At 34.3% G+C, this 27,495-nt stretch overlaps 1 protein-coding gene across 1 annotated transcript in view; it reads right to left on the bottom strand.

Moving 5' to 3' along the window:
• LOC136748303 (NT-3 growth factor receptor-like) overlaps positions 1-27,495 on the bottom strand; it is a 383,972-nt gene that overhangs the window by 71,220 nt on the left and 285,257 nt on the right. The window contains exon 12 of the mRNA XM_066701924.1: positions 25,800-25,982. Coding sequence (XP_066558021.1) covers positions 25,800-25,982 — 183 coding nt within the window. The remainder of the gene's footprint in view (positions 1-25,799; positions 25,983-27,495) is intronic.

The following is a 27,495-nucleotide window of genomic DNA, read 5'->3' as shown; positions in this document are numbered from 1 at the left end:
TTCTTCCACCTTAGTAATAATTACAACTTCCTTACTTGTTTCCATTTCTACAAAAAATAGTGAAGGGTTATTATTTTTTGCTAATAACAGATAAGGTTAGTCTGCAATGGAGATTGTTTCTGCAAGTAAACCCTTTTCCACCCCCAGCTGGTGAATGTCATATAGAAGCTCTCCCCTTTTGGTAATTCATCCTTAATAGTTTTGCCCGAATTTTATGATTTCTCTTTTCATTAAATTATGAAAATATGAAAAAAAAAATTACATTATTGTATGTAAACAGATCATTCATCCAGATATTGTGCTCATTCTGATGACCTATGCAGTTGCACAGAGCAGCAATTTTCTTGGAGACAGACAGAGGGAATTGTTCATGAATACACTATCCTTGTGTATGAATCCATGGGTAACTAAATTGTTATTCTAAGAATATGGCTGACAGATATGCATTACAAACTGAAATAGTGATGAACTCCACAAACAGCTAAGGGAGAGCTAAAATACATGACTGTCTATCTGAAAAGGGTGAACTTATTTTGTGATGGTATGTTTTTCTCTTCTAAATTTAAATTATTTGATGAGCTGTATATATATATACAGTACTGTGCAAAAGTTTTAGGCAGGTGTAAAAAAATGCTGTAAAGTAAGAATGCTTTCAAAAATAGACATGCTAATAGATTATATTTATCAATTACCTAAATGCAAATTAACTATCTATATCAAATCCATATTTGGTGTGACCACCCTTTGACTTCAAAACAGCATCAATTCTTCTAGGTACACTTGCACAGTTTTTGAAGGAACTCGGCAGGTAGGTTGGCCCAAACATGGAGAACTAACCACAGTTCTTCTGTGGATTTAGGCAGCCTCAGTTGCTTCTCTCTCTTCATGTAATCCCAGACAGACTCGATGATGTTGAGATCAGGGCTCTGTGGGAGCCATACCATCACTTCCAGGACTCCTTGTTCTTCTTTACGCTGAAGATAGTTCTTAATGACTTTCACTGTATGTGTGGGGTCATTTTCATGCTGCACAATAAATTTGGGGCTAATCAGATGCCTCCCTGATGGTATTGCATGATGGATAAGTATCTGCCTGTACTTCTCAGCATTGAGGAGACCATTTATTCTGACCAAATCCCCAACTCCATTTGCAGAAATGCAGCCCCAAACTTGCAACGAACCTCCACCATGCTTCACTGTTGCCTGCAGACATTAATTCGTGTACCGCTCTCCAGCCCTTCGGTGAACAAACTGCCTTCTGCTATAGCCAAATATTTCAAATTTTGACTCATCAGTCCAGAGCACCTGCTGCCATTTTTCTGCACCCCAGTTCCTGTGTTTTCATGTATAGTTGAGTAGCTTGGCCTTGTTGCTACATCAGAGGTATGGCTTTTTGGCTGCAAGTCTTCCATTAAGGCCACTTCTGACCAGACTTCTCCGGACAGTAGATGGGTGTACCAGGGTCCCACTGTTTTCTACAAATTTTGACCTGATGGCACTGCTGGACGTCTTCCGATTGCAAAGTGAAGTAAGCATGATGTGTCTTTCATCTGCTGCAGTAAGTTTCCTTGGCCGACCACTGCGTCTACAGTCCTCAACGTTGCCCGTTTCTTTGTGCTTCTTCAAAAGAGCTTGGACAGCACATCTGGAAACCCCTGTCTGCCTTGAAATGTATACCTGGGAGAGACCTTGCTGATGCAGTATAACTACCTTGTGTCTTGTTGCTGTGCTCAGTCTTGCCATGGTGTATGTCTTTTGACATTAAACTGTCTTCAGCAACCTCACCTTGTTAGCTGAGTTTGGCTGTTCCTCACCCAGTTTTCTTGGTGTACGTCACACATGCACTTGCCCACTTGTTGAGAATATGGTGACGGATGACTCATCTGACCAGATCACTCTTTTCCACATCTCTGTAGAACATAGCCTATGGTTTTTGCACCACGGAACTCTCAAATGTGCATTTGTCTTTGTAATGAGGGATGGATGGATGGAATGGATTTTGCTTAACCAAAAGAACAAGCAGGATGCAGAAGTGCATATAACACAAAATACAAGTATTGGAAAGATGCAGAGAATATGAGCTTCCTCTGTGCCTGGGCTTTGTTAACTACATGAAATCATTGTATACAATGTATACAAACTCAGTCATCAGAGTTATAAAAATCAAAACATTGAGGAAACCTATATAACTCTTATTAAATATATCTACAACAATCTGACTCCAACAACACACTGACAAGATCAAGATCTGCAAAAGGGTACTTCACGGAAACACGTCTCCAAAACTCTTCATTGCAACTCTCGATGAAGTGTTCAAGACTTTGGACAGGGAAGAATAAGTAATGGAATTTAAATGAGCTCATCTGAACTTATGATTTTTGTTTTGTGCGGTATACTGTAATGACACACAGTATAAAAATGTTGTAAGAAATAAAAAACTCTCTCTAATCCATTCAAAGTTAGAAATTCAAGTTGTATGTAAAACAAGGTGAGGTGTATGAAGTGACAATAATTAATCAGTAAAAAATAACTGAAAATGTATTTTGAATAAAAAGCATGAAAATATATGCAACAGAATGTGATTGTGTTATTTAAGGAAGGAAACACAGTCTAAGTGTTCAAGGAGCTGTATGTAACTGTATTTAAAGTGCTGGACCTTTCACTCTTGACAGTAAACCTTTGCACTAGTTTAGGCAGACCGGTATAATAGGAAGCAGTGATAAAGAAAACAACCACATGTCAGTATGTATAATGGCCAGGGACTTGGCAATTTCTAAGTTGTTTCAAATTATGTTTTGTGGAAACACTATGAGTAAATCTACAATCATGTGAATTATAGATTACAGAAAAAGCATTTAAAATTTTAAATGATTATTATTTTATATAAAAAACAAAATATCACCATCCTCAATGGGTAGGCATTAACACTAAGGTACCCATGAATGTAATTAGCCTATTACCCATGTTCTTGTAGTTATTAAGTCACATATCCTGAAACACCAAAGCAGACACTCTTTCTAGGGTGACCCATATACAAGATTAAACTTTCTTCTAATCAGAAATGTAACTGCTATTATGTACAGCTCTGCAGTTTGCTATTAGTGGGTGGATCAATGTTTGGATTTAATATGGCCCTATGAACTGACCAAAGGACTGAGATTTTAGTGCAATATTAACAACAGGTTTCTCTTACAGCATAAGCTAGTTACTGAAGTCATTGCACTACCACTTTGAAGGGGCAGAACTATGCTACCTATGTTCCCATTCCTTTAATGTTTTTGAGAACAAACACCTGGGGCTGTCTGTACTCAAACAGAGAAGCAGAGTCGATATAAATAAGATTAGCGACTTTAAGATATTTTCCCTATAGCTATAGATACAATGGTGTGTAATGCAATTTTGCACCTCTGGCAGGGCATGGAAATTTTAAATTCAATTTTTCAGTATAAGGGAACCAATTTCAGTCATCTTTCAAAGTGTAAACATTTAATATTTTCCTACATGGTTTCCTGACTGTTGCAAAATGTCCACTTGCATGTCACAATTGATTGTATTGAGAAATACATGCTTATAGCAGAACAACACAAGGATGGATGAACTATAACCTTAAACATAGCACAAGCATGACAACCGTGTCTTAATTGAAAGTTTGTCATTTAAAACATATTTCAAATCAAATTCAATTATTCATCTCTGTGGCTCCCCATGCCATATTTGGCTGTGCATATTAGAAAGTGGAAATATAAATTTCATGTCTCTCTCATCAGGTAGGAAGAGGGAAAAAATAACAGCTTTTGGCAAGACACCCATAATCAGAAATAGTGCTTCAAATTCAGAACATCAACTTCAACTTCCTCAATTCTAACTAATTGAAACCTATCATGATTTAGAAGCAGCTAAACTAGTCAATAATCTCTGTATTTTCCACCTGTTCAAAAATCCTGAAACTGGTCTTCTGCGAAGTTGTCAGTTCCATATGGTGAGTCACTAGGACATCTGGTATTTACTCAAACATTTATAATACTGCCTTGGGTAAATTGTTGTCCAACATCAACAATGAAGTGAATCTCAGATGTTGGGAATCAAATTATGGCCTTCCTGATTCTGCTACAGGACTATGAAGAAAGCAAATGTTGACCCTAGAGGGACATAAGAACAAATTAGTCCTCATTTGTGATCAGTTGGCCCTACCATAAAACCTTCTGATCAGTCTGCTAATCACCATAACATATTAACTCTCATTACAGTCAAACCTGTTTACCCCAACTGTTGACAGGATTGTTGGGTAAGAACGCAGATGTTGTCAGGGGGACACACTATGCAGCAATATACAAAGTTTGTATTGACAGTAAAAACAGCAATATTTGCACAACTAATGTTATTTATTTAATCGGGAAACAAGGAAGGCATATCCATACCTTTCACTCTCTTTCTGTCTTTCATTCACACACACACACACACACACACACACACACACACACACACACTAACAGAATGAGCAATAGGTTTACAATTAACAGGCTGTGGGCATGCTTGGAGGTATGCAAGGTCTCCCTTCACATGGCAATTACGAAAATTAGAAATTGTGTAGGCTAATTGTGTAATTACAGCAACAGTTACTGGTCCATTCACTCCCCCTTTTATATACAGAGAAAATTAATTCAACAATCTAGGTAACCACAATAAGCGGCTTCTGAGCTTCAGCCCACATACAGCTGCAAACAAAATGCATGAACTTTATGGTAATTACATTACTTTGCTCTGTTTGTGAGGGATTGTATCAATACAAATGACAGTAATCAAGAATAATACTTGTGCAACAGGGCTTGTTCTGTATCTGAGCCTGTCCCAGTGACATCACTATCCTACACTTACACAAACTCTGGGTCTGATTTTGAGGAGTAGTGCAGTGTTATTTTCAAGGGCACCATGACCTCCAGCACATATTGTAATGTTGTTACATTTTATGTTAATGTTTCAATAAATATATAATTGTAATAAAACCATATATGAATAAAATTAAATAAAAAGCTGGAAGTATATCATAAAGGGTAAAGCAGAATAGAATTGAAAACCATCATTGCAATGAACTGAAATGGTAAATGAGGAAGAGACTACAAAGAGAGTCTTCTCTAGGACAAAACTGAGCTGCAGGAGGAATGACACTGTATTCTTCCAGACATCTAGGATCTAGTTATTAAAGCCTAGGTTGGGCATACACCCTATTAAATACAGTGTGAATATCTGTCTTTTGATATCCGTCTGTTGTCCCAGAACTTTTGATAAGAGTATATTTATAAGTAATCATACTGTATTTCATGGAACACACAAATGGAGAAGACAAACCACAAACAACCCTTCCTCACACATACAAACACAGATTTATGTTTCTGTCCACTTGACAGGTTTACAGCTTTATAGTATCATCTATTATACACTACCATATACTAATTAGAGATGAGCTGTAACCAGATATGTAGTTTTACCCACTATTTGCCAACTCAGCTCTGTACTTTCATGCTTTGGTTTCCCAGGAGCTTGTAAAATATAAAATAGTCACACTTTGAATTAATTCAACATAAGCAATTCTGTATAGAAGCTTGGCAATATATGATTCCTAATTGTAAAAAAATAAAATTGTGTATTTATCCATATATATATAAGTACAAATAATGTTATTGCTACTGCCCCCACCTTTTATAAGTAGTAATGGCAAAGCACCAAAAACAACCAGAGAGAAATCAACAAGTAAAACAAGGAACAGACAAGCTTCTTCATATAGCACAATAGAGATATCCATCATCATGGTCCACCACTTCTGTAATGATGAATACACATTATATATTTATAAATCTCATTCTTCATTGTCATGCAATACCCCCAGGAGAATTCACAGGGTTTGTTTTGCAACATGATAATGACTCAAAGAATATAGATAGTCTAAGACTAAATTTCCTTAAATCTGAAAGAAAAATAATAGGTTTTGTAACTTATGTACTGGTCTTGCCAGTCTTAGGTGGTGTTGCTGTCAGCACTTTATACCTATTATTTGAAATGCAAGGTATACACACAACCTTGATAAACAAGGAATAGAGTGTGCAATCAGTTTAACAAACTGTAACTATTTGTTATCTGTTAGAGTAACACACTTTGTTTTGGTAAAGCTATGGGGTCTCTTGCGATTGAGGCCTCAGTATGTCATCATCTGGCCCTATTTGTTCCCTACCTGGACATTGCAAACATCACTTTATACATTTGCAGAATTATACATTTTGTGACACAGCTGAGGGTTGTGTGTGTTTCCATATTGATGTCCATCTCAGTGTGTGTTGTAGATGCGGTGCACCCACAAGTAATTTCTAACACTGGCTACAGCACATAACAAAACAAGAAGCCTTAACAAAGACTGTAGATTTACACTGTAGATTCCCTCCTGCACTTGCCCTCAAATACAATGCAAAGCAGTGGTGCGCACTTGCTCCTTTTATGCAGCGCTTAGACGTGCTGCAGGTATGCTGAGTTACCTGTGCTGATGGGTATCTCCTCAATAGTGTACCATACAAGTATGGCCATGCAAATGGAGGGATACGTTCCTTCCATACATACCACCCTTCACATACTACACCCTGTGCTCTGTCAGAATTTACAGCACGTGACTACATGGGAACAATGTTAAATTAGTTAATGTTAATTACCTTGTTAATAACACTATTCATAATTAATATGTTCCAAATTGTATAGCATTTGTACAAGTAATCTGTAGCCCTGGATACACAGTCGTTATCAAAGACTTAATTTATAATTTATAAGATATAGAGAGCACAGACTTGAAATGTGTTGACAACGCTTATCAGTTGAAACAAGTGAGAAAAATATTTTTGTTGTGTGGATCTGGATAAAAAATATTTGCTAGCTCTAATGGTGTTACACAGAAAATTTTGCTAATTAAAAAGGTGAGAATGTATACCAAAATAGTTGGTGTGAGGGGTTTTAATCTAGTTTTTAAAATATAAAAGGCAGAAGTATTTGTTTTTGGTTTTGTGTATCTAGTTTCATTATATCCAAAATTAGGGCAGAGGGCAGATGGCACTGCAGAGAGATGATTCATTATGCTCCAGCCCAGACCTGGACTACCTGTCTCTGTCACACGGCAAACATCAAAACACATAATACACCGCAAAACAACTTTGTCACGTTCAATGATCGAGGAAGAAAAATAAACAGTGTACAGAGTACATTACATTGCTTTTTCTGTTATTGTTTTCTCCATATCAATAATACTAATATGTAATAATAATAATAATAATAATAATAATAATAATAATAAAATCAAAGGCTCTGTATTGTCTTTCTTCCTGTGAGCCATCTGTGCTCAATTCACCTGGGGCGGGAGTCACCTTGTCTAACGGCTTCATCTTTATTTCATTTTTATGCAGATAACCAGAATGAATCTAAATCAGGGCCATTTTTTCTTTTTTCCTTAGAGCCACTGATAAATAATAGATAGGATACTTTCAGAACAGAAAACTTCAGGTTGTGTGGGTGAGGGGAAGGGTGAGGAACACAGACAGAGAGAGAATAGGAAAAAAAGGAACTCCGTGAGAATATTATGTGTGTGTGTGTGTGTGTGTGTGTGTGTGTGTATGCATCCTAATGACAGTTTATAACAATACATCGGAACTGCAATTTGCTATTTTTTTTCTGGTTTTACTATGCATGTACTTTGCTTTGCTATATTGTCCTGTGGATTGAGGAATTATTTACTAAACCTCTCAATACTAAGACCCTACTCAATACTTTATAAAGTTATATACTACTTATGGCTCCTGCTTTTAAACAGTGTGGAGACTAAAATAAATATTTTTTATTTTAATTCGGCTTAAGCAACTATGGTAAACCAATTGCTAGTGGCATTATTGTGCATGCCCTGCAAGAGACTGGTGTCCAGTCCAGGGTGTACCCCACCTTTAACTTTTTGCAGGTTGGGCTCTGGCTCACCGTGACCCTGTACTGGATGAAAGAGTTGTTGAAAATTGATGGATGGATGGATTATTGTGCATTGAAGAATAAATAAAAACAGAATTGAAAATTGTCAGAAAAATCATGTAATTTTTCTATTGATATATTTTTTTAATATTTTTGTCTTGTTTTTCTGTTTTCATTAATCAAAATAAAAACTTTATAAGACATAGGTTAAACATTTTAATATATATATTATGATAAATAATTAAGTTAAATTAATTGTGTATATGTCCCATGTTCTTAATATGGGTTCTGTAAAAAATATATATATCCACACCCTTCTTTTCAAAGTGATTTATTCAATTCTTTATCTTTTCAACAGTTGTTGAACTATAATTTAGCCAAGAGGAAGCTGTAAAGATTCCACTTGACTCAACTCAGACTGTGCAAACTGCCACCCTATTCATTTCTAAGAAGTGGCAATCAAAACTCTACAGACACAGTTTCAAAATGTAATCTAAGGGTTGTTCAAGTAGGTATCCATCCTGTACAACAAGTAAATTCTGATGGAGATTTGATAGTCATCCATGTCTTTTATATAGAAAAACACATACCATGGAAATTAGTGCACCTCCCACCCCCCTACTCCCACAGTCAGAACATTTGACCCATGTAGAAAAACTGAATCTCAAATCTAATAGGAAAGTAAAGCTGCTGTGATGTTCTCTTTGTTGTCCATAATTCTGGGAGTAGAAGTGACAGAAACGTACATGACACACTGTTCAATCATTAATTTTCAAAAAAACTAAACAAACATTCTCATGGGGGAAAAGGGGGGGGGGGGGGGTAGGGGGATGCTACACCAATAAACTAAGGCACGCAAACATGACAATCACACAATGATAAATAAGTAATGAGGTTTAAACAAGGTGTATTGGTGTGTAAAAAAAGGCTTTTAATGTGTCTTAAAAGGCTTAAAAGGAAATAGCATGTCTCACTTCAGGGGATAGAAGCTGTGAGGCTGTGAGGCAAAGGTTCTTTGAGCATAATGTATTTCAATCATGCACAGGGAATTTAAAAGTGCACAACCTTTTAACTAGAGGTGAATTATTCCAGTGGTGGATGTGTTTAGCTTGCTCTGGATACACGCCGACAAGGTTTCTGACCACACTTGGAGAGTTACTGTTTTCCAGTCAGTTGATATTTTGATGGTCTGATGTATTGGCAAAAAACTAAGCATACATAGGAAACTCAGCAATCAAAAACTCAGCAAAACAAAAACAGCAAATAGCTGAACCAACAATGGTCTCCAAGTATTGCTTTCTGCATTAGAATCAGAATTCAAACCATCCATGTTCTTTGTGCCCTTTGTGAGGCAATTATATAATAATTTCAAATTAGCCAATAAAATGTCATATAATATAGTGTCTTGTCTGTGTATGGTAGGGAGAACAAAAAATTTAAAGGTGTTGGCATTCTCAAGAGAATTCACTTTTCAGTGAAAAGTTACTTTTGGTACACTTTACTAGAATTTGAAATTGAATGACCTTAGGTGCAGGTGTGCAGATGATTGATTTGAACAATATAACCTGAGTCGACTCAGTTGTATAGCTGTAACCACCTCACTATTAAGTATTGCAACAGTTTACCTCCCTGATATGTCACATGTGATTGAACAGTTTGCCTTCCCTTTCCCTTTCATGCACAAACAGCCAGCATTCATTTTCTTGTTTGACATGTGACACATGGCACAGCTTCAATGTAGCAGTGAAATAGGCTGCTAGCTACCCCCTAAGACTCAGGTAAACAGCAGATTAGAATTACTGTCACAGTTCCACAGACAATCGTACCCTGCTATGATATTTCAGAAGTATAAAGTGTTCAGAAATACAGAACAAATGATGAAACAGCTATTTTTAGTTGTTTTCTTTGCCCTTTTCTGATACTTCTTAATTTTAACCTTTTGTACCATCACAAAGTAACTGAATACCAATGCACTAGGACATATACTTGCTGCTATTTATTTAGTATAGAAGGCAAAAATAAATAAAAAATAGACAATATATGGATGTCCTGCATTAGTTTGTCTGTGAGGCAAAGGCCACAGCCATACTGTGATATTATTTAAATATGTGCAGGTTGGCATTCAAATCATTTTCAAAGCCTTACTAAATTGTGAATTAGGAATAAAACATAAAGGGCTGGATTAAATACAAAAAATGCTCATGCTGTGAATCATTTGCAGAATAAATACTTTGCTTTCATGGTATGGAGAGGTCACATTCTAACTGTATTAAAACTAGAAAGAACCTGAAACAACTTGCTAATGCTCTCACGATTCCTCAACCTCAGAACTTAATCCATATTGTGGTTTCACCAAAAGGTAAACCAACCACCAGCAAATATAAAAAATAAAAAATAATTATCTAAATTGGGTAGTAACCTGCTATAGGTATACATCCAAACATATTTGCTTTGTATAATGTAAATCTGAATTTGTAATGTTTGATGTTTTATACATAACTGTATTCTTGCACTTTGTATCGCACTTATGTTGTAAGTCACCCTGGATAAGGGTATCTGCAAAGATAATAATAATAATAATAATAATAATAATAATAATAATAATAATAATAATAATAATAATATTCCCCAGCTAACACAATAACATTGTGGCAGAATTGTAATACAGTGACCAAAAAACAATATGACATTGAGACACTTAATTTACTTTCTTTTAGAAGTATTTTTAAAATTAATATACAGAGTTGTAATTTTAAAAAGCAAAATTCAGGAAGCACTTGAACAATGCAATCAGTAATCCTATGCTAACCAGATAAGCTTCTGGCAGTACTGGAAACACAAAACTAACACTGGCATGTTTGGATCAGAAAAAACTAAAACATTGATGCTATTTGCAATACTATATTTTATATTACTTGTGAAAAATGATGTGGGTTTGAAATAACATTTCGTAAATTGGATTGGAAATATAGCACTCATATTACACAGAGCACATCAATGGGGTTCCTTTTTGGTCTAGGTACCTCTTCTCAAAATCTTTTTATAGATTTGTTTTTTAGGAATAGACTGACCCCAAATTTAGATTTCTGATTAGAATTTAGCAAATGCTCCAACAATTAACATATGCGTAAATAATTTTTAAAGCAATGCTTAAAATCTAACAATCTGTCTCTTAAAGTAACACCATCAAAAAAAAGAAACCACTGCTTTGTTTTGTAGTATGCAGTAAAGGGCAGAAGGTTCTGTGCATTACCTTTGGCAAGGTGGCACACACATGGTTAGAATCAGTTTTGCATTTTGATTTTCTAGCAGCTGATCTTTGGATTTCATGACAAATTAGTGATTCGTCTATAAGTAAACTGAGTGTCTATCTATGTATTCATTTGATAGGATTTACAAGAAAGATAGTTGTTCATTCACCTGCATTAAAAGAGTTTCTCTTCTTTAACAGAGCTTTTGCATTTTAGGCTTTTTTCTCAGATCTTAACACAATGCAGGAACCACAGGGCTGCAAAATAAACACTAATGCACATGGTGTGGGACTCAGGAAATGAAGGAAAAATGGGTCAAAGGAACAATGCCATCTGAAATTCATGTTATAGCCGTAATAAGGTGTTTAAAGATATCATCATTACTATCATCATCAACCTTTGTCAATCCACTGCTGGATGAAGGCCTCAAGATGTTTCCACTTATTTCGATTAACAGCCTCTCTTTTCCAAGTTACACCAGCAAAGTTTCTGATCTCCCATCTTCTATGTGGTCTTCTATGTGCATCTTTTGGGATCCATTCAATAGTTTCTTTAGTCCATTTCTAATCTGTTATTTATTTCTGCAATCTATCTAGTGCATTGTCATTGTAACATCACTTCACTTCAGTAATGTCACATACATTAGTTTGTTCTCATAACATTCCAGGCATACATCATTCAATGCTTCTTTATACTTTTTGGATGTTTTGTGTCATTGTTGCATGCAGCAATTAGGTTAAGGGGCCATAGATGAGCACTGGTAGTAAGCATCAATCACATATATTTTGCTTGAAGCAAATGGGCTGAGTTTCTTTCAACAGTGTTCTGTATTTTTCCAAATGTGCTCCATCCCATTTTTTAGTATTTTTAAATTTCGTTCTGTAAAATCTGCTCTGATTTGTTGGCCAGAGTGGACATGAACTGACAACTTAAAGTATCTTTTGATCTACTTCAAATTTCATTCATACAATGGTGTTGAAAATGAATTCTTATTTAATTTTGAGTCTAGTTTTCTTACTTGTATCCAAGAGTTCCTGATTTCTAAGATGTAGGTCTTTAGGTGTTTTGGCAAAGAAGACGATTTATTTGCAAATCAAGTTGCTCAAATAAGCTACATTTGTCTTCATACTTTTTCTTACCAGTCCAAAGCCTTACAATCAAGAGTTGTGGGGAGATTGTGTCTTCTCCTTTGCAGATCTTGATTTTTTCAGTATCTAATGTATTTTAATAACATAACAGTTAAAGCAGACTTTAAAATGATCAAACTGGTAGATGATTTTGCCTTTAAAACCTTGCAAAACGTTTAACTATGTGCTGACAGTTTGAATATTTTATGGTTAACCTACAGTTAAGCTTACCAAAAGTGTTCAATTTAAATCAGATTTATACAACCGTACCTTTATCTTGTATCTCTTTATTCCATATACTCAGCTATTGGCTCGTACTTCAAAGGTTTGACCTTTACTGGTGGCCCAAAGGACTGTACGGAAAGTGTTACAAAGGAATGCGAATTATATTTGATGTATAGGCTGCTCAGACACCTATATCATAAAGATAATTTAAAAGGACATTTATAATATGTGGCTCATGATGATTAATTAGGGTTAGTAATAGGATTTTAATCAAGTAGTAATACACCATGTAACAAGCATTACTGATAGGTAACGGACTGCAGTTGTGGTTGTGCATTGGGAGTGAAAGAAAACACTTAATGAAGGACAAGGTTAGCTACCAAGGTGTAACAGAGGGCACTGTAATTAGAATGTCCCTTTTCATATCATGAAAGGATTTCAGATTTGTTGCACACATTTTAATAGCAGCTGAGCAGCAGTTATTTTGGTAGATACCCAACACCACGACAGGTTGAACAAAACTCAAACTGTAAAAACTGTTATTAAATCTCTAATCTCTATGCTAAATATGTTGTTTTGTTTCATATTCTTTCTTTTTAAAGAAGCTCATAAACACCCAGAGGGTTTAATCAAACCCCCCACCAATTCACATTTTCTGGATAATAAAACAATTGCAAACTTTATTGAAAAAATAAAGTGCAAATGTGTCAATGTGCCCATGCTTAAGATACATTCATGTAAAACAAGACCTTTTGAAACCCTTATAACTAAGTGAAATGTCAATTTCTTATACTGCCCTGCTGGATTTTTATTTAATTATTTAGAAACAAACTTGTATGTCTATGTTTTAAATGCTCTTTCCGGGTCTCTGTCACACACATGATATAATGGCAATGGACATGGCTGTGTGACATGGATGAGCAAGTGAGATTACAGTCAAGATTTTGGTATTGATTGCATATGGACAAAATTCATTTTAAGATCATGATCTTTGCATTGGGACAGTGTGCCCAATTCCCATCACCCTGCTGTGATCACTCAACAGTATCCAAAGGCACTTGTTGTGAAGCAGGCCTCATAATGATTTGCGAGATCAGCCCTGAGACAGCAATGTGGGGATTTAATAACCATATCTCCCTTTGACAATTTAACATCCCGCTTCAAACATTATTATTATCATTATTCAACTTTGCACATTAGTTATGGGCCTGGCAAAAAGAGGTTATGACCTTCCATCAGAGACATGTCGAGCTGCAGCATACAGCAGAGCTTGCCTTTAAATATCTCATTTATATTCACTTATTCTATCATTAAGTGGTTTGCTGGTCCATCCCTGTCCTATCTCCACCCTCAGAGCAAACTATTACCCATGCACCTGCTGTCTTGAAAGCTGGATGTGTTTCCTTAACCTTCAGCTTTGCCTCACATTAGAAGTCTTGCATTCTGCATCCTATTTACAGCAATATTTCTTCTGAAGCCTGTGGATTAAAAATGCAGGGACCCAGGGACTCAGACTCATATGTTTCACCCTCAGTTCTCCTAGCCATCTAAAGCCACCTTGTTGTCCAGGACAGGATGAAAGGCAACTTTGTGTTTCAGAGCTGTTAACTACAGATCCATGATTCCCAAACTTATTCACACTGCAGCCCAGTTATTTCTGGCATTTAAAGTATCACACACCAATATACCTTGTGTAACACATAAAACATACATGCATGCATTCCTACAAAGGATTTTTTTGTAATAATCCATAAAAAATGCAATGCCAATACAAAATACTAGAAGCATTTTGAATGATAATATTATTACTTATTTAGAATAAGTAATGCATTCTGTTCATATTTAACTATGTACCTAGTCATATGAGATATTTCTTGTTCATTTCCAGAACCTTATTTTTATGTTTTTCTTTTTTAAGGAATGTTACATTTAAATAGTGTTTTTTTTTTGTTTGTTTGTTTTTGTTTTCTCTCAAGCCCTATATGTCTCCTTAGGTGGAATTTTCAGTAATTTATATTTTTTGCATTTGTAAAGTCAAATCTAACTGATAAATAGAATATTTTATTTATGCAATGCATACACAACCATTGATAAACATTACAGTCTACGTGTGATAAATACAAGGACATTCCACTGTGCTTCTGAGACATTTCCTCTAAACAGCACAGCCTTTGTTATCACAGGGCTCCAGGCTTTGCCTACAGTTCAGAATTGAACTCTGGTTAGGCTCAACACTGTCTGATGCCTTTGTAACTTTCTAAATATTACCTCTGAATTTTCTTAATTAAAAAAAAGAAGTGTGGACAAAGGGAGGTCTATCCTGGCTGTGTCACTATTTCATCGTTCTAGCTATTAATATGCTTATTATGAAAAGGCTACATTTTAAACAGAGGGAAAAATTTCAAAAGGTATTGTCTAATTCAGGCTGGTGGATCGTGACAAATCTTTAATTAAAACAGCAGGCTGAGTGATTAAACAAAGAGCTCGCTTGAAGAAATAATAGAGTCAGCTAGATATGTATCTGTCATTAGGCCAGGGAACTATCCTTTGTCATTCTCCTTTATCATACTAATAAGGGCTCATTTCCCGTGGATTTTGCATTTTGTTCATAATGGACAAATGTCTGATCACACAGTGTGTTTTAATCAATCTTACTTTTGTTTACAGGATTTCACTGTACTTCAGTTAAGAAACCATGCAGCTATGCATGATCTGTGGAATTTGTCAATTTCTAGCAACCTAGGAAATACTGAAATTTCACTACACAAATCAACATTTGGTCCCCTAAAATCAGTAACACGTGGAGCTTGTTATTAACATGTCACGTAGCATACCACTAAGATACCATACCACCTTATACTTTGATTAATTATTAACTACATTTTAAATATGATCGTGCCAGTTGTACCACTTTTTTATAAAGTGTAGGAAGTCCTCATTCTTGTACTGAAATATTTATTTCACCAGTTTGTATAGCAGAAAATAATTTAAATATATATATTTTTGCAAACAAAACACACGCACACACAAAGAAAAAATATACAAATCGAGTGAAAATGGACCTGTAGTCTAATTAAATAAATCACTGCATGAGCTAATACCCTTGCCAAAACAAGAAGGACATGACAATTCAAGGACAAGGACATTTGTTTTGCTGAGAGACACTATGATTCCTATAGAGAAGTCCAGCTCTACGCTTCAGGAAATGAGCTCGTTTGCTTATAGGATCCCTCTGGTTCAGATACCTGTGAGTTGTTAACATAATGAAGGCTAACTTATGTGTTGCATGCCTCCTGAGATAGGATATACCCTTTTGCAATTCCTGTAACTCAATGCCTTGGGAATGTAGCAAACAAACAATTAGTAATAAACAATTCCTTGGTCAACATTAGAAATTAGCAAAGGGTAATATCCTCCAGGAGGGAAATTAAAAATGCTGTTTACATGAATTATTGGTGAGGCAGGTCATTGTGGGTCATGAGGGCAACTGGCAAAAGCAGAGAGATGGCTTTAGGAAACGTCTATAGTGTCAAACAGAGGTCATCTGTGGCGTGCTCTGGGGTACACAATCCAGTTATTATATGAGCACAAACATGCTTTTGGGTTCATTTAGCATGATTAGGAAAATACAATTGATATGTTCATTTGTTTTATAAAAACTCAATCCAGTATTAGTATTATTATAAAAAAAAAAAAAAAATGTTTATATTAAGTTAGATTGTATGAACATAGAAACACAGGAATATGTAGTATGCTTCAATCTGTAACCTGGGTAAAGCAATACATTAGAAAGGGTCCTGTGTGAAGAAATTTCAAAGCAACAACAAATATAAAAACGATGTAAAATAAAAAATTATGTAAAATAGTTTGACATTGTATATGACATGGTCAGTGTTGTTATTTAAATGCTTCGGTGATATTTACTTCATTGGATTAGCTTACTTAAAACCAGCTTTGTGTGCAACCACTGATGTTAATTATAAATTAATTTACATGAATTTACTTCTTTCTGCTTTTATCCTAATTTTATTAACTAAAACTTTGATATATAAAAGGTCAATATTGGGTCTTTTTTATTACAAGTTGCCATTTTTTACAACTTTGGTGAGTTAATTTGCATTGGCAATTATTTCTCTTTGGGATTAAGTTTATTTACAGCTCAATGCTTTCAATGTAGTACAATGAAAGAAAAAAGGAAAAGAAAAAACTGCCGCTTAAAAAATTAAATGGTGAAACCAAGAAGCTGTCAAATAGCAGGAAATTAAAGAAAAACCCCTGCTGATTTCAAACAATTTAGCCTTATTATTATTAGATAATTGTTTATTGTCTGATACCCCCAAGAGTGCCTTTTCACTTAATGTATATAGACACACCATAATAACAGTAAAACACTGTTAACAAGTATACAACCTCTGTATATTTAGTTTTAATGATATTTATGTTGCCACTCTGCAGAATGAATTTCAATGTTTGTTTTTTCTTTCTATTTTTCTGTAAACACTTGAATCCGTATGTCCATGAAATGATTGAAAGGACTTGAAAAGTTGTATCAGTTGCTCTTAATTTCAATCTTAATTGGTTGTTAAAATAATGGAATTATAATAAATGTAATGGTATTTCATTGATGCTTTCAAATATTGATGTTTGGCTCAGATATTTATATTTAACGGAAACAGAAAAATGTATGGTGTACTTTAAGAGCCTTAATAGGGCAATGCAAAATCTGATTTTAAACGTTTTGCAATCATTTTGTATCATTGTATCTTGCATTGCAGAGGGATTGATGAATTTAATTTCTCCTTTAACCCAAATTCATGGTATCTAGGAATTACAATGAAGAACATCTGTTTAACTGACGTATTGTCTAGTTGCTTTCCACAATAATGTGGTAAAAAGAAAAAAAACATTAAAAGAAAAAGAAAAAACATACTTTGATTTAAAGAATCAAAAAGTCAGTGATCCATCAATAAAGACACCTAGGCTAGGTGGAGATTGGTTTGGTTTAAGGCACTGTTCTTTGATTGACACAATGCCCTCATACAAACCTCTTGAAGCCGATGACAAGCTCTAGAGATAACCACCAGAAATCCGAGTCGCCTCAGACAATATACAACCTTTCAGGAAAACTAAACACAAAGCAAAACTCAAGGAATAATATATTTTTATGTTCTTTTTCATACATAAATTAACCACACATGCAAAAATAAAAACATAGCAATTTGTAAAAACATTTTTTCCCCATTTTGTACATTATTACCAAACTTATTTTTTACGATGTAGACTATCAAAAATCCAATCGACTATCATCATTCTGTAATATGTGTGTTTGGAGGGTTACTTTGAAAAAGTATTACATTAAACAATACTAATTAATAATAATTAGTTTAGAAAATTATCTTTAATGTAATTTGATGTATTACTTCAAATCTTTAACATTTTCAGATTACTTTATAAAACAAACACTCACAACAACAAAAGTTGAGTTCAGAAACTAAAACCAAATGTAAATATCTTCTATATGTAGTGCATTGATTTAATTTGATTTCAATTGTACAAGTTAATCTAATCACAGGAGCCTTTGTGGCAAGATTCATATACAAATCGTGCAGAGCGGTATTAATGTACGATGATTGGCACACATTTTCATTCAAGCTTATCAATATGACTAGAACAAGAAATAATGCTGAGAGAAACTCACACCCAGTTAACAGCCTATCTGACCAGACTCTTAGGTTTACTGCTTAATGAATTAATCCAGCAAAACAAAAGGTTCCGTGATCAATTTTCATGATCTGAAACAAAGCACCTGTTTAAAGTACACATTGCAATTAGATACCTACTTAATGTAAAACAAATACAAAACTTTCAACTGTGTTATGTCTGATTCTCTTCTTTTAAAATAAACAAGTCCTCTGTGCCTGCATTTGATTAAAACAGAGTCCATGGCAGCCTCCATTAAGTCTGATTACAGAATCCTGTTGAATCAAGAGGTATTTAGCAAGGCTGCATTGAAATAAAAACATTTTTACTTTAGGATACCACACAGAAAATAGTAAGATGAGATCAGACTTTTGGGGCGTAACCTGCAAAAGATATGCTGCAGTAGCAGTATCAAAAAGGCTGATGATGATAATGATATATCCCTTAGTTGTGTGTTTGATTGTTTATATCCTAAAGTGACTAGTATGTCGCATGTTTGTTCACACTGGATGCTTAGCTTTATTAATTACTGTACTGGTTATTAGTTTGTCAGAAAAGATTACATGATAAGGATTAGACTGGACTGGAATATATGAAGGAGTATTAACAATAATAAGAAGAATAGTTCTAATGGAATAACAGGACTTTAAAATGCAGGCTGCATTGTTATTTAGTTTGAATTGAAATGATGCTTTCTGGTTTATATTTTTATAAAGCACTCCATGTACAGTATTGAAATATTTCAGAATGTGGAATTTTTTATTTCATACAAATAAAATACAGAGAGCATGGATATATTCTAATAATTTTGAAGACTGACATAAGTGCAATGTTTTTATTTATTTATTTATTTTACTTTTTTATACCTTAACATTTGACATTCGTGTGCTTCTCCACTGGCCACTGTAACTTTAAGAATACGTGTTTATTTTGTGGGAAAAAAGTTGAAACTATGATACAGTGGGGGTTTCATAGCTACTGTGAACTGAACTTCACCTTTTTCATATATTTCCCAATAAATCCCTTAATCTGGTGAACTGTACTTTAATAGTCATTAAATAATGCATACTGCTTTATATTACATGTTATTGTGTATGCTGTGGTCTGCCTTTGCATTTAAAATGTGCCACCTGTGAATGAATGCATTTACTGCAGGGATGGATTTTCATTCCATTTGTATAGAAATTCTAAAATAATAAAAGTGTAATTCGCATAGCGATACAGGATTTGTATATTAATTTCTGAACATTCTTTTATTTTTTCTAATTATTTTCTATATTGGAAAATGCCAGAAATTAATCAATTTAAAATATTATAAGTTTTGAATTTTTGTTTTGATTAATGTATCACATGCTTTTATAACACGTTAAATTAAAGTAGTTTAAGAACAAATTAACTAATACAAAAAACTTTTTTTTTTCACTTTCATAATGTCAATAGCCTACTACTGATATTACTGATAATTAAATACATTTCTGATTATGTAAAATATTGTGTGTGCCATTAAAGTTGCCAGAAGGTTCACTGTACATTTACATGTAGGGTGCTTCTGTTTTTAAAAATCTGAAGTACACAGAATGGAACGTGTTATTGGCCTATGAAATAATATGCATATTCAATGATAAAGGATTGAAATCATTTCAAACAAACTACTACTTTACCTTAAATCATTTATTTTCAGACTATAGTGTGCCTTCTATTTCATGTGCCCCAATATCACATTATGTTTTGGAGTGCTTCACAAGATTATTCTTTATAAAGCAGGAGTTCTTTATCAATCTTCAAAATTCCTCATGTCTCATTGGTAAATTGTCCTGCTTATCAAACTTGGGATTGGTTGTTGCACAAATCAATTACATATCAAATATCAAATAAGTATTATATGATGAGGGAATAATTCAGTTATATAACTTTGTACTCACTATTTAAATGTACATGTTTTCAGAAAAATATACAATTTAATCTTTTTTTTTTATGAAGCATAAAGACATATGCATTACATGTACAGAACTTTCTGTCTAATAAAGCATATATTTCCATCCCCATTACTGTTAAGAACAGAACAATATTAGGTAATCTCATTTGAACTACACATTTTAAGACCCACTTATACTCGTTGGTCTTCACCACCTGGATGAGTCAGGAGAATTGAATAATTTATTTAATTGTGGAAAAAGTGGTGGACATTAAACTTCAGTGAACAGGTAAAAAACTTCAAATTCTTTTCTTTTTTTAAGAGATTTAGGTATCTGTTTAGGGATATATTAGGTACACATTCTTACACATACATATATGTGACTAGAAGAATTTCAATTTCAAGCATTCACCTTGGTTCATTCTTGCAGAAATGTGCTGATATTAAGATGGTTTTTGGAGTTCAGAATTGGAGAAAAAAGTTATTTCACAGTAAATTTCACTGTAGAAAATAGTCAATTGACTGTAGAATCTTACTGTCTTTCACAGATACATTTTTAATGGGGAAAAACATATTCATCAATTGTATTTTGTCCTTCGAAGAGAGACAGTCAAAATGGATTAAAAAATGCCCTCTGTTTTCTCTCAGCTCATTGATTAGTTCAGCATGAGAAAAGTAGAATTGTTGGTTAATGATATACATTACATAATGATTTGCAGAATAATCTACATCAATGATGATGGAGAAAGCTGGAATATGCTTGAATATTAAAGGAGTCATAACCATTTAAAACTATCGCACTAGACATTTTACCATATAAACCACACAAATCATAGAATGGTATATGATATTGTTAATTAATAATTGAATTACTGATATTATGTTCTTCTCAACAAGTGCATATTTTTTTCTTGTACAGTAATGTTCCTAGACAGAGTTTTTCAGAGCACAAAGAATTGGACAAATACAGAGCCCGTGATTTTGAGAATCGTTTGAGTGCCTTCTGAGGCTACCTAAATTATCAATGCATTTGTCCGGCCCTATGAAATCCACATTGTGGAGACCACGGACTAATTAACTGCCTGCCCATTTCGGAAACCACGTCAGCAAAACATGTCTCCTCCCCTTTCACAGATCCTAATAATTTAGATTTAATTCACCAAGAAGTTACACAGCGAGATATCCTCCTGTGACTCTTCCGCACCTTTTCACATTCACATCTTGCAAATTGTTTTTATTCAATCCTGCCCTTTATGCTTGGATGAGTAGTCAAATATTCCTCACCCTATTTAAAGACAACAGGAAGCTTCTCTTCCATGTTACCAAAACCAAAGTGTATTTACAGAGACTTTGAATATTGTTTATTTGGAATATATGTAATTTTGTTTACAGATATGCTATTGATGCACAAAATATTGCTAGCCATACAATTCTTTAGTTTTCCACAAATAGTGAACACCTGCATTTTGTTCATAAAATAACTTCTAGTTAAAATACATAGACTATTAATACATCTTGATCTTACATGAATAATAACTTAATGTTCTTGAAACATGTGTGTTAATGTGGGGGAACACTGGGCTGAACTTTAAGGAATACAGTATAAATCTCTCTCTCCCTGTGTATATGTTTAAATAGTATTTATATTTAGTATAGTATAGATATTTAAATGTGATTTCATAAAAATGTCCATACTTAAAATATTGAACAGAGCGACATCATGTTTTAGAAAAATGAAAATGTATTAAATAAATGTGAACACTACTGAATCTATAGCTAAATACAGTAGATAGACAGACAGATAGATAGAGATACATATATAAATAATAACAGATATGACTAGATATATAGAAGAGTAATTTTCACTACAGATTTGGGGTAAAATGCACTGTGATACCCAAAAGTCAGTTACAGGAGGCATAACCAGGACATTTTTTTTTTGACAGAGGATAAACTCTGGATATCAAATGTAAGGAGAGTCAGAGATTATCTTGCTCAGATTTTTTGACAAGCAGCAGACAATTGTACTTTATAAGTATTTTTAGCCCTTTTGGGTTTTGTACTTTTAAAAGAACAAGGAACCTCCCCAAAAATTGAATCTCTAAATTAAATCCAACCCAATTTTTCTTTTTTCTATGTTAAACTGTGGATTCCACCTCATTTGAATTCAAGGTGCATGAAAATGAAGGATATGTTTAATACGCAGCCCCTGTCATTATTAGCTCCCGATCGGATCTGCAGTGCACATGCATGATGGATTATAAATCAACCATTTGGCATAAAAAAAATTATGTAATTCATTATGTATAACTGTGGTAATTTATTTATTAGTGGTAAATGTGATTTTATTTTTTTCTCATTGGGTACACTTTCAAGATCTCAGGTCTGTCTGTGGATGTGCTTCACAGTAAGTGTAGGTGACCCTGTTGAAGCAGGTAGCTGGAATCAGGAAAGAGGACCAACTGCCAAGGGGACTGTTTACTACCCATCATCCCACACATTAGAGCTGCAGCAGAGGGGAAACTCTCTGACAGGGTATTGACAGCTCCAACTTCTCATGCAATTATTGATGATTTTTAAAACAAAACAAAACAACCCTTTTTTTCCTATTCAAATATATATTATATTCTCATTACCAATTATAGTCTACCGTTATTCACTTTTTCCCTGGGTAGTCAGTAGACCATACTATATGACGAAGTATCCAGTGTATGTGATAGATTCTGTGCTCCCAGAGCCATCAGGCTTTAATTGTGGGTATTGCTTTGGTATATCTATGGAAATTGATTTTGCCTGCCTGCTGCCACGTTATTTTTTTGTGAACCCTCCATGGAAATGTGAAAAACTAGGCCCTTAGCTGATCCTTTCTTTACCAGACCTCAAAGATTCTAGAACCTGTCCATGTCAGAGTGAATGAATGACTGATGTAGGCATCCAAGGATGAAAACAAGCACTTATGTTTTCAAGAGATCAGACTAGATGTTACACTTATATAGTTGGTGTCACCTGATGATAAAACCATCGTGAGTTATTAAACTAAGGCCTAAGGCCTAAAGTACAGACTGATATCTATCCCCCCCTATGGGTGAAGCTCTCAGACTACATCTCTGCTTTTCCAATACAGTCTTGATTACACCCTCTGAACAGATAAATACACACATTTTTAAGAACTGTAAACAAAAAGTATAGTCCTGTATAGATTATAATTAGACTGCTGAATGTTTGATGTTTTTTTTGTTTTTTAATAGTCTGTTTAACTTATCAAAAGAGTAGGGCTGTAAAAGCCTTTGGTAGTTTTAGAAGTAGTACTTTCCAATCTAGAGATTAATAATTTCACATATTCCAAACAAATTCAACTAAAAAAAAGACTGATGAATAGTACATCTGACCATCAATGATTCAAAACATAATGCAAATGACTGTTTTTCACTTTTGCTGTGTTTATTTGAATCTTATAGGTAATCCATATCAACAGAATAAAAATCCAGGTCATTCAAAATAATATATACAGAACACCAATCATGTCCTTATAATTAAAATGTTGTTACTATATAATTAGATGCATGCAGTGTAGCTTACCATACTCAATATCAATAACTGATGTAATACTATACAAGGGTGTTGCAGAAGTAAAAGTATGGTGCAATGAGAAATAACTGCTGGTAATTTAAGTCAAACAAACTGAAGTTGCTATTTCATGCAGGCTATATATATATATATATATATATATATATATATATATATATATATATATATATATATATATATATTGTCATTTTGCCTACAGTACATTAAATATTTTAGATATGTGAGATACTCCACAAAAACAAATGCTGGTGTTCTGTACACTGATGGCTATAACTTATTTTGCACAACTTGCAATTCATCTCTGGACCATACTCGACAGTCAACAATAGACAAATTTATCATCAGAAAAATACAGAAAACAAAATGCTGAGATTGACAGCTACGAGATAGTGTCCTCCAGTAAAAAGCGTAAGGGGAAAGAAAGTTATGAATGTCAACGAGATGTATCTGTAGTTACTGATGAGTCTACATTTTGTTTTGCACATTGTGTTTGTTCTCCAAGGACTGTTGAATATCTCAGAACTGAAAATAATATTAGCCGATCAGTTAATCTGCACCCTGTGAATTACTCCTGCGTGGTACAGGGCATTGTGAAATGTTGAAATGCATTTTAAATTAATTTTAATAATGTGCCTGGATTTGTCTCTGATAATGCCAGTTACATGATGAAGGCACAGAATAATATTATTCAGGGTTTAGTGACAAATTCAGTATTATTTGACTTGTAATACCAATAATAGCCCTTTGCAGCAAAATATCTGGGCAAATAATTTTCCAAAAGCAGACAAACTGGTTGCAACACTAATATATATATATATATATATATATATATATATATATATATATATATATTGCTTAAGAAAAAAACTATGTTTTAAAGACCACCTGGGGCACAGTATCACATATGTATTTTGATAATTCAGAAACAAACCCTTTTCTTTCACCTAATACCAGAAAATATTAAATTCTCTAGGGAAATGTATTTTATTACTATGCGATGCAAATTATATATTTATATTCTTCTTCTTTAACAAATGCAATTGGCATCAGTCCAATAATTAGATCTATATAAGGAATTCTGTATTTAAAATCAGTGCAGTAAGATCAAAGAGAAAACAGAATCAATACAAAAGTCCTGAACCATAGAACCAATACAATTCAAGAAAATAATTCAGAACCAGAGATGTAAGGGAGCCAAAAAGACAATGCATGAGACTCTAAAATAAGTCATTACAATCCCAGAGCCAAGGTCCTAACCACTGCATTACTACAGCCAAAAGCTTAAATATGGAGAACGCAGGATCCAATAGTGAAAAACATCAATATGGAGACATGATTCTTACAGCCAACAAAACTAAAATCACCAGATTCCAGGTCTATCACAAAAAAAGGAGCTAATTTAATTATTTAACTGCATTTTTGTGGTACAGTAAATGCAATTCAAAGATTGTACTGCATATGAAAAGTCAAGAGTATAAATGCTTAAATTAACAGGGCAACACAAAGGTTTTGCGAGCCATAAATTTGCCATGGCAAATAAAAAACCTATAAGAAGATATTAAATAAAAAGCTACTGAGACTTTTCCAGGACACATAAAATACATTAAATTAAACTATACAAACAGTCTACATAAGTCCATTCACACCCTTAATTTAAAACAATTTTATTATGGGATTTATAAAGATTGTTAATTAAATGTAACTAGTCTGTGTATTAAACTCTTGCATTGCATAGACAACAGTTATAACAAGTACAATAAAGTAAGAACTACTGTAAACACACCTATACACTACATTGACTGTTTATACAGAGGTGAACTAAAATATGTTAGAACTGATGTTACAACTTCCACAACACTGCTACTGTAAGCTGATATATCATTATTATTCTTCCTGGGTTTATCCACCTAAAACAATCCAGTGCAAAGGTTTGCCATGTGTATTATCAGAGATGCGATGTTATCAGATATGGTGCAAGCTGCATCAAGAGGTGCCAGACAGTACTCACAGGTGGTAGGCTTGTTGCAATTATGTCCATGTCTGAAGTACTGAGGGTTCTCGATAACTGGGATGCGGGTCATTCCAATGACCACGGCGTCTGGTCCAGCATCCATTGAGCAGGGGGTGATGATGCCATGATTGACATGATGAAGCGGACTGTCTTCTTCTCCACTGATCACCGCTACAGGTCCTGTTCATAGACAGACAGGCAGTGTGGTTAGACATTGAAAAGAGATGGCCCATTACAAAAGTTGGGTCTGTTACTGTTTGCATCATATACAAAGTTACCCATATTAGATTTAGATGTTAGGTTTATTACTCTCTCCTCTGTGAGAGCTCTTAGCTCGATGTATTATTCAGCTCCGCATTTATCCTATTTTTTTTTTTTTTAATTCAAGTTAAATCAAAAGATGGGAGATATAACTGAGAAAGACCGTCAGATAATTAGTGCTCATGCAGACAGGCACTACAGTTTGTATAATTGTTCTAGCTCACAATGTATTTTTTTAATTATGTAGTGAAACCCCAGAGCTGTGTGGCCCTGAGAAAAGACAGGAAGTATCTAAAGATATTCCAATAGCATCCCACATCGAGGGGATGAATGATACCGACTGTTTTTTTGAGTGACAACTATAAGTTGCCCTGAATAAGGACATTTGCAAATAAATAAATACATTGGCTTTCATCACACACAGAATGCCTAACCCATTATTGAAGTGCATCAAAAAAAGCAATGTATAATATAAGATGGCACAAGTGACAATCCTCTAGCTTGGGAGACAGACAGATCTAAGCAGCAGAGCATCAAGAGGGAGGTTCATTGCAAAAGCAACATTGAAGGACAGCAGATACTCTGTTCACCTTATTGTAAGCTGTGTTTTATGTATTTTTTCCTGTCATAAAGCATGAATAAAACAGACAAAATAAAAATAACAGGATCAGGGTTCAAAAACAATCCGATACAGGGCAGTTCTATATAAGTTCATACTGTTCCCTGGCAGCTACAAGAGAGGTATTACAAAACAAGGACAGGCAGAGTGATTTCAACATATACAGCCCCCCAACCCATGACAATTAGCTAGGGCAAGATCATCTGTGTTTGCAGGAGGAAATACGTGAAGAAGAGAAGTCATGCCTGAATTGTAGCCTTCCTTCAACACCTTAGGATTCAATTTGTCTAGTACAATGCAGACTGCTTTAAGAAAAAGGAAAGCTTTACATGGGAGTCCCAAGGGATATAGTGCAATAAAACAAAAATAATTCATCTTTCTGGAAGAGCAGCGGAGTAGAAAACAGGCCAAATAGAGCTATATTAAAATAATTGTATATAAATTAAAGATTCTTTCACTTTTTTCATATTGAAATATTTAAATAATATTCTGCAAGGTAGGGAGGTCTTTGTACAAAATAAAAAGGGTACAGTTTTATTGTAATATAATACATTGTGGGAGACTACAGTGAAAAGCAGGATCACAGGCTTTGTACTGCATTCAATCTTAGAACTGGTGGTGGCGTTTGAAAAATACATATGCTGTATGGAGGATGAGCCCTTCTAATCCCTCTATTCTCCAGTCCTCTTGTAATGTATATATATGTGTTTGGCTCTCTAGATATAACTGTAGGTTCACAGCATAAGAACTGCAATGCAGAGGAAGAATATCCTGGTTACATTTAGGCCTTATGTAATATAATTACGCCATTTT

The sequence above is a fragment of the Amia ocellicauda genome, chromosome 4, assembly GCF_036373705.1.
Source record: "Amia ocellicauda isolate fAmiCal2 chromosome 4, fAmiCal2.hap1, whole genome shotgun sequence".
NCBI lineage: Eukaryota > Metazoa > Chordata > Actinopteri > Amiiformes > Amiidae > Amia > Amia ocellicauda.
The sequence above is the reverse complement of the archived record's forward strand: the minus strand, read 5'-3'. Positions and strand labels throughout refer to the sequence as shown.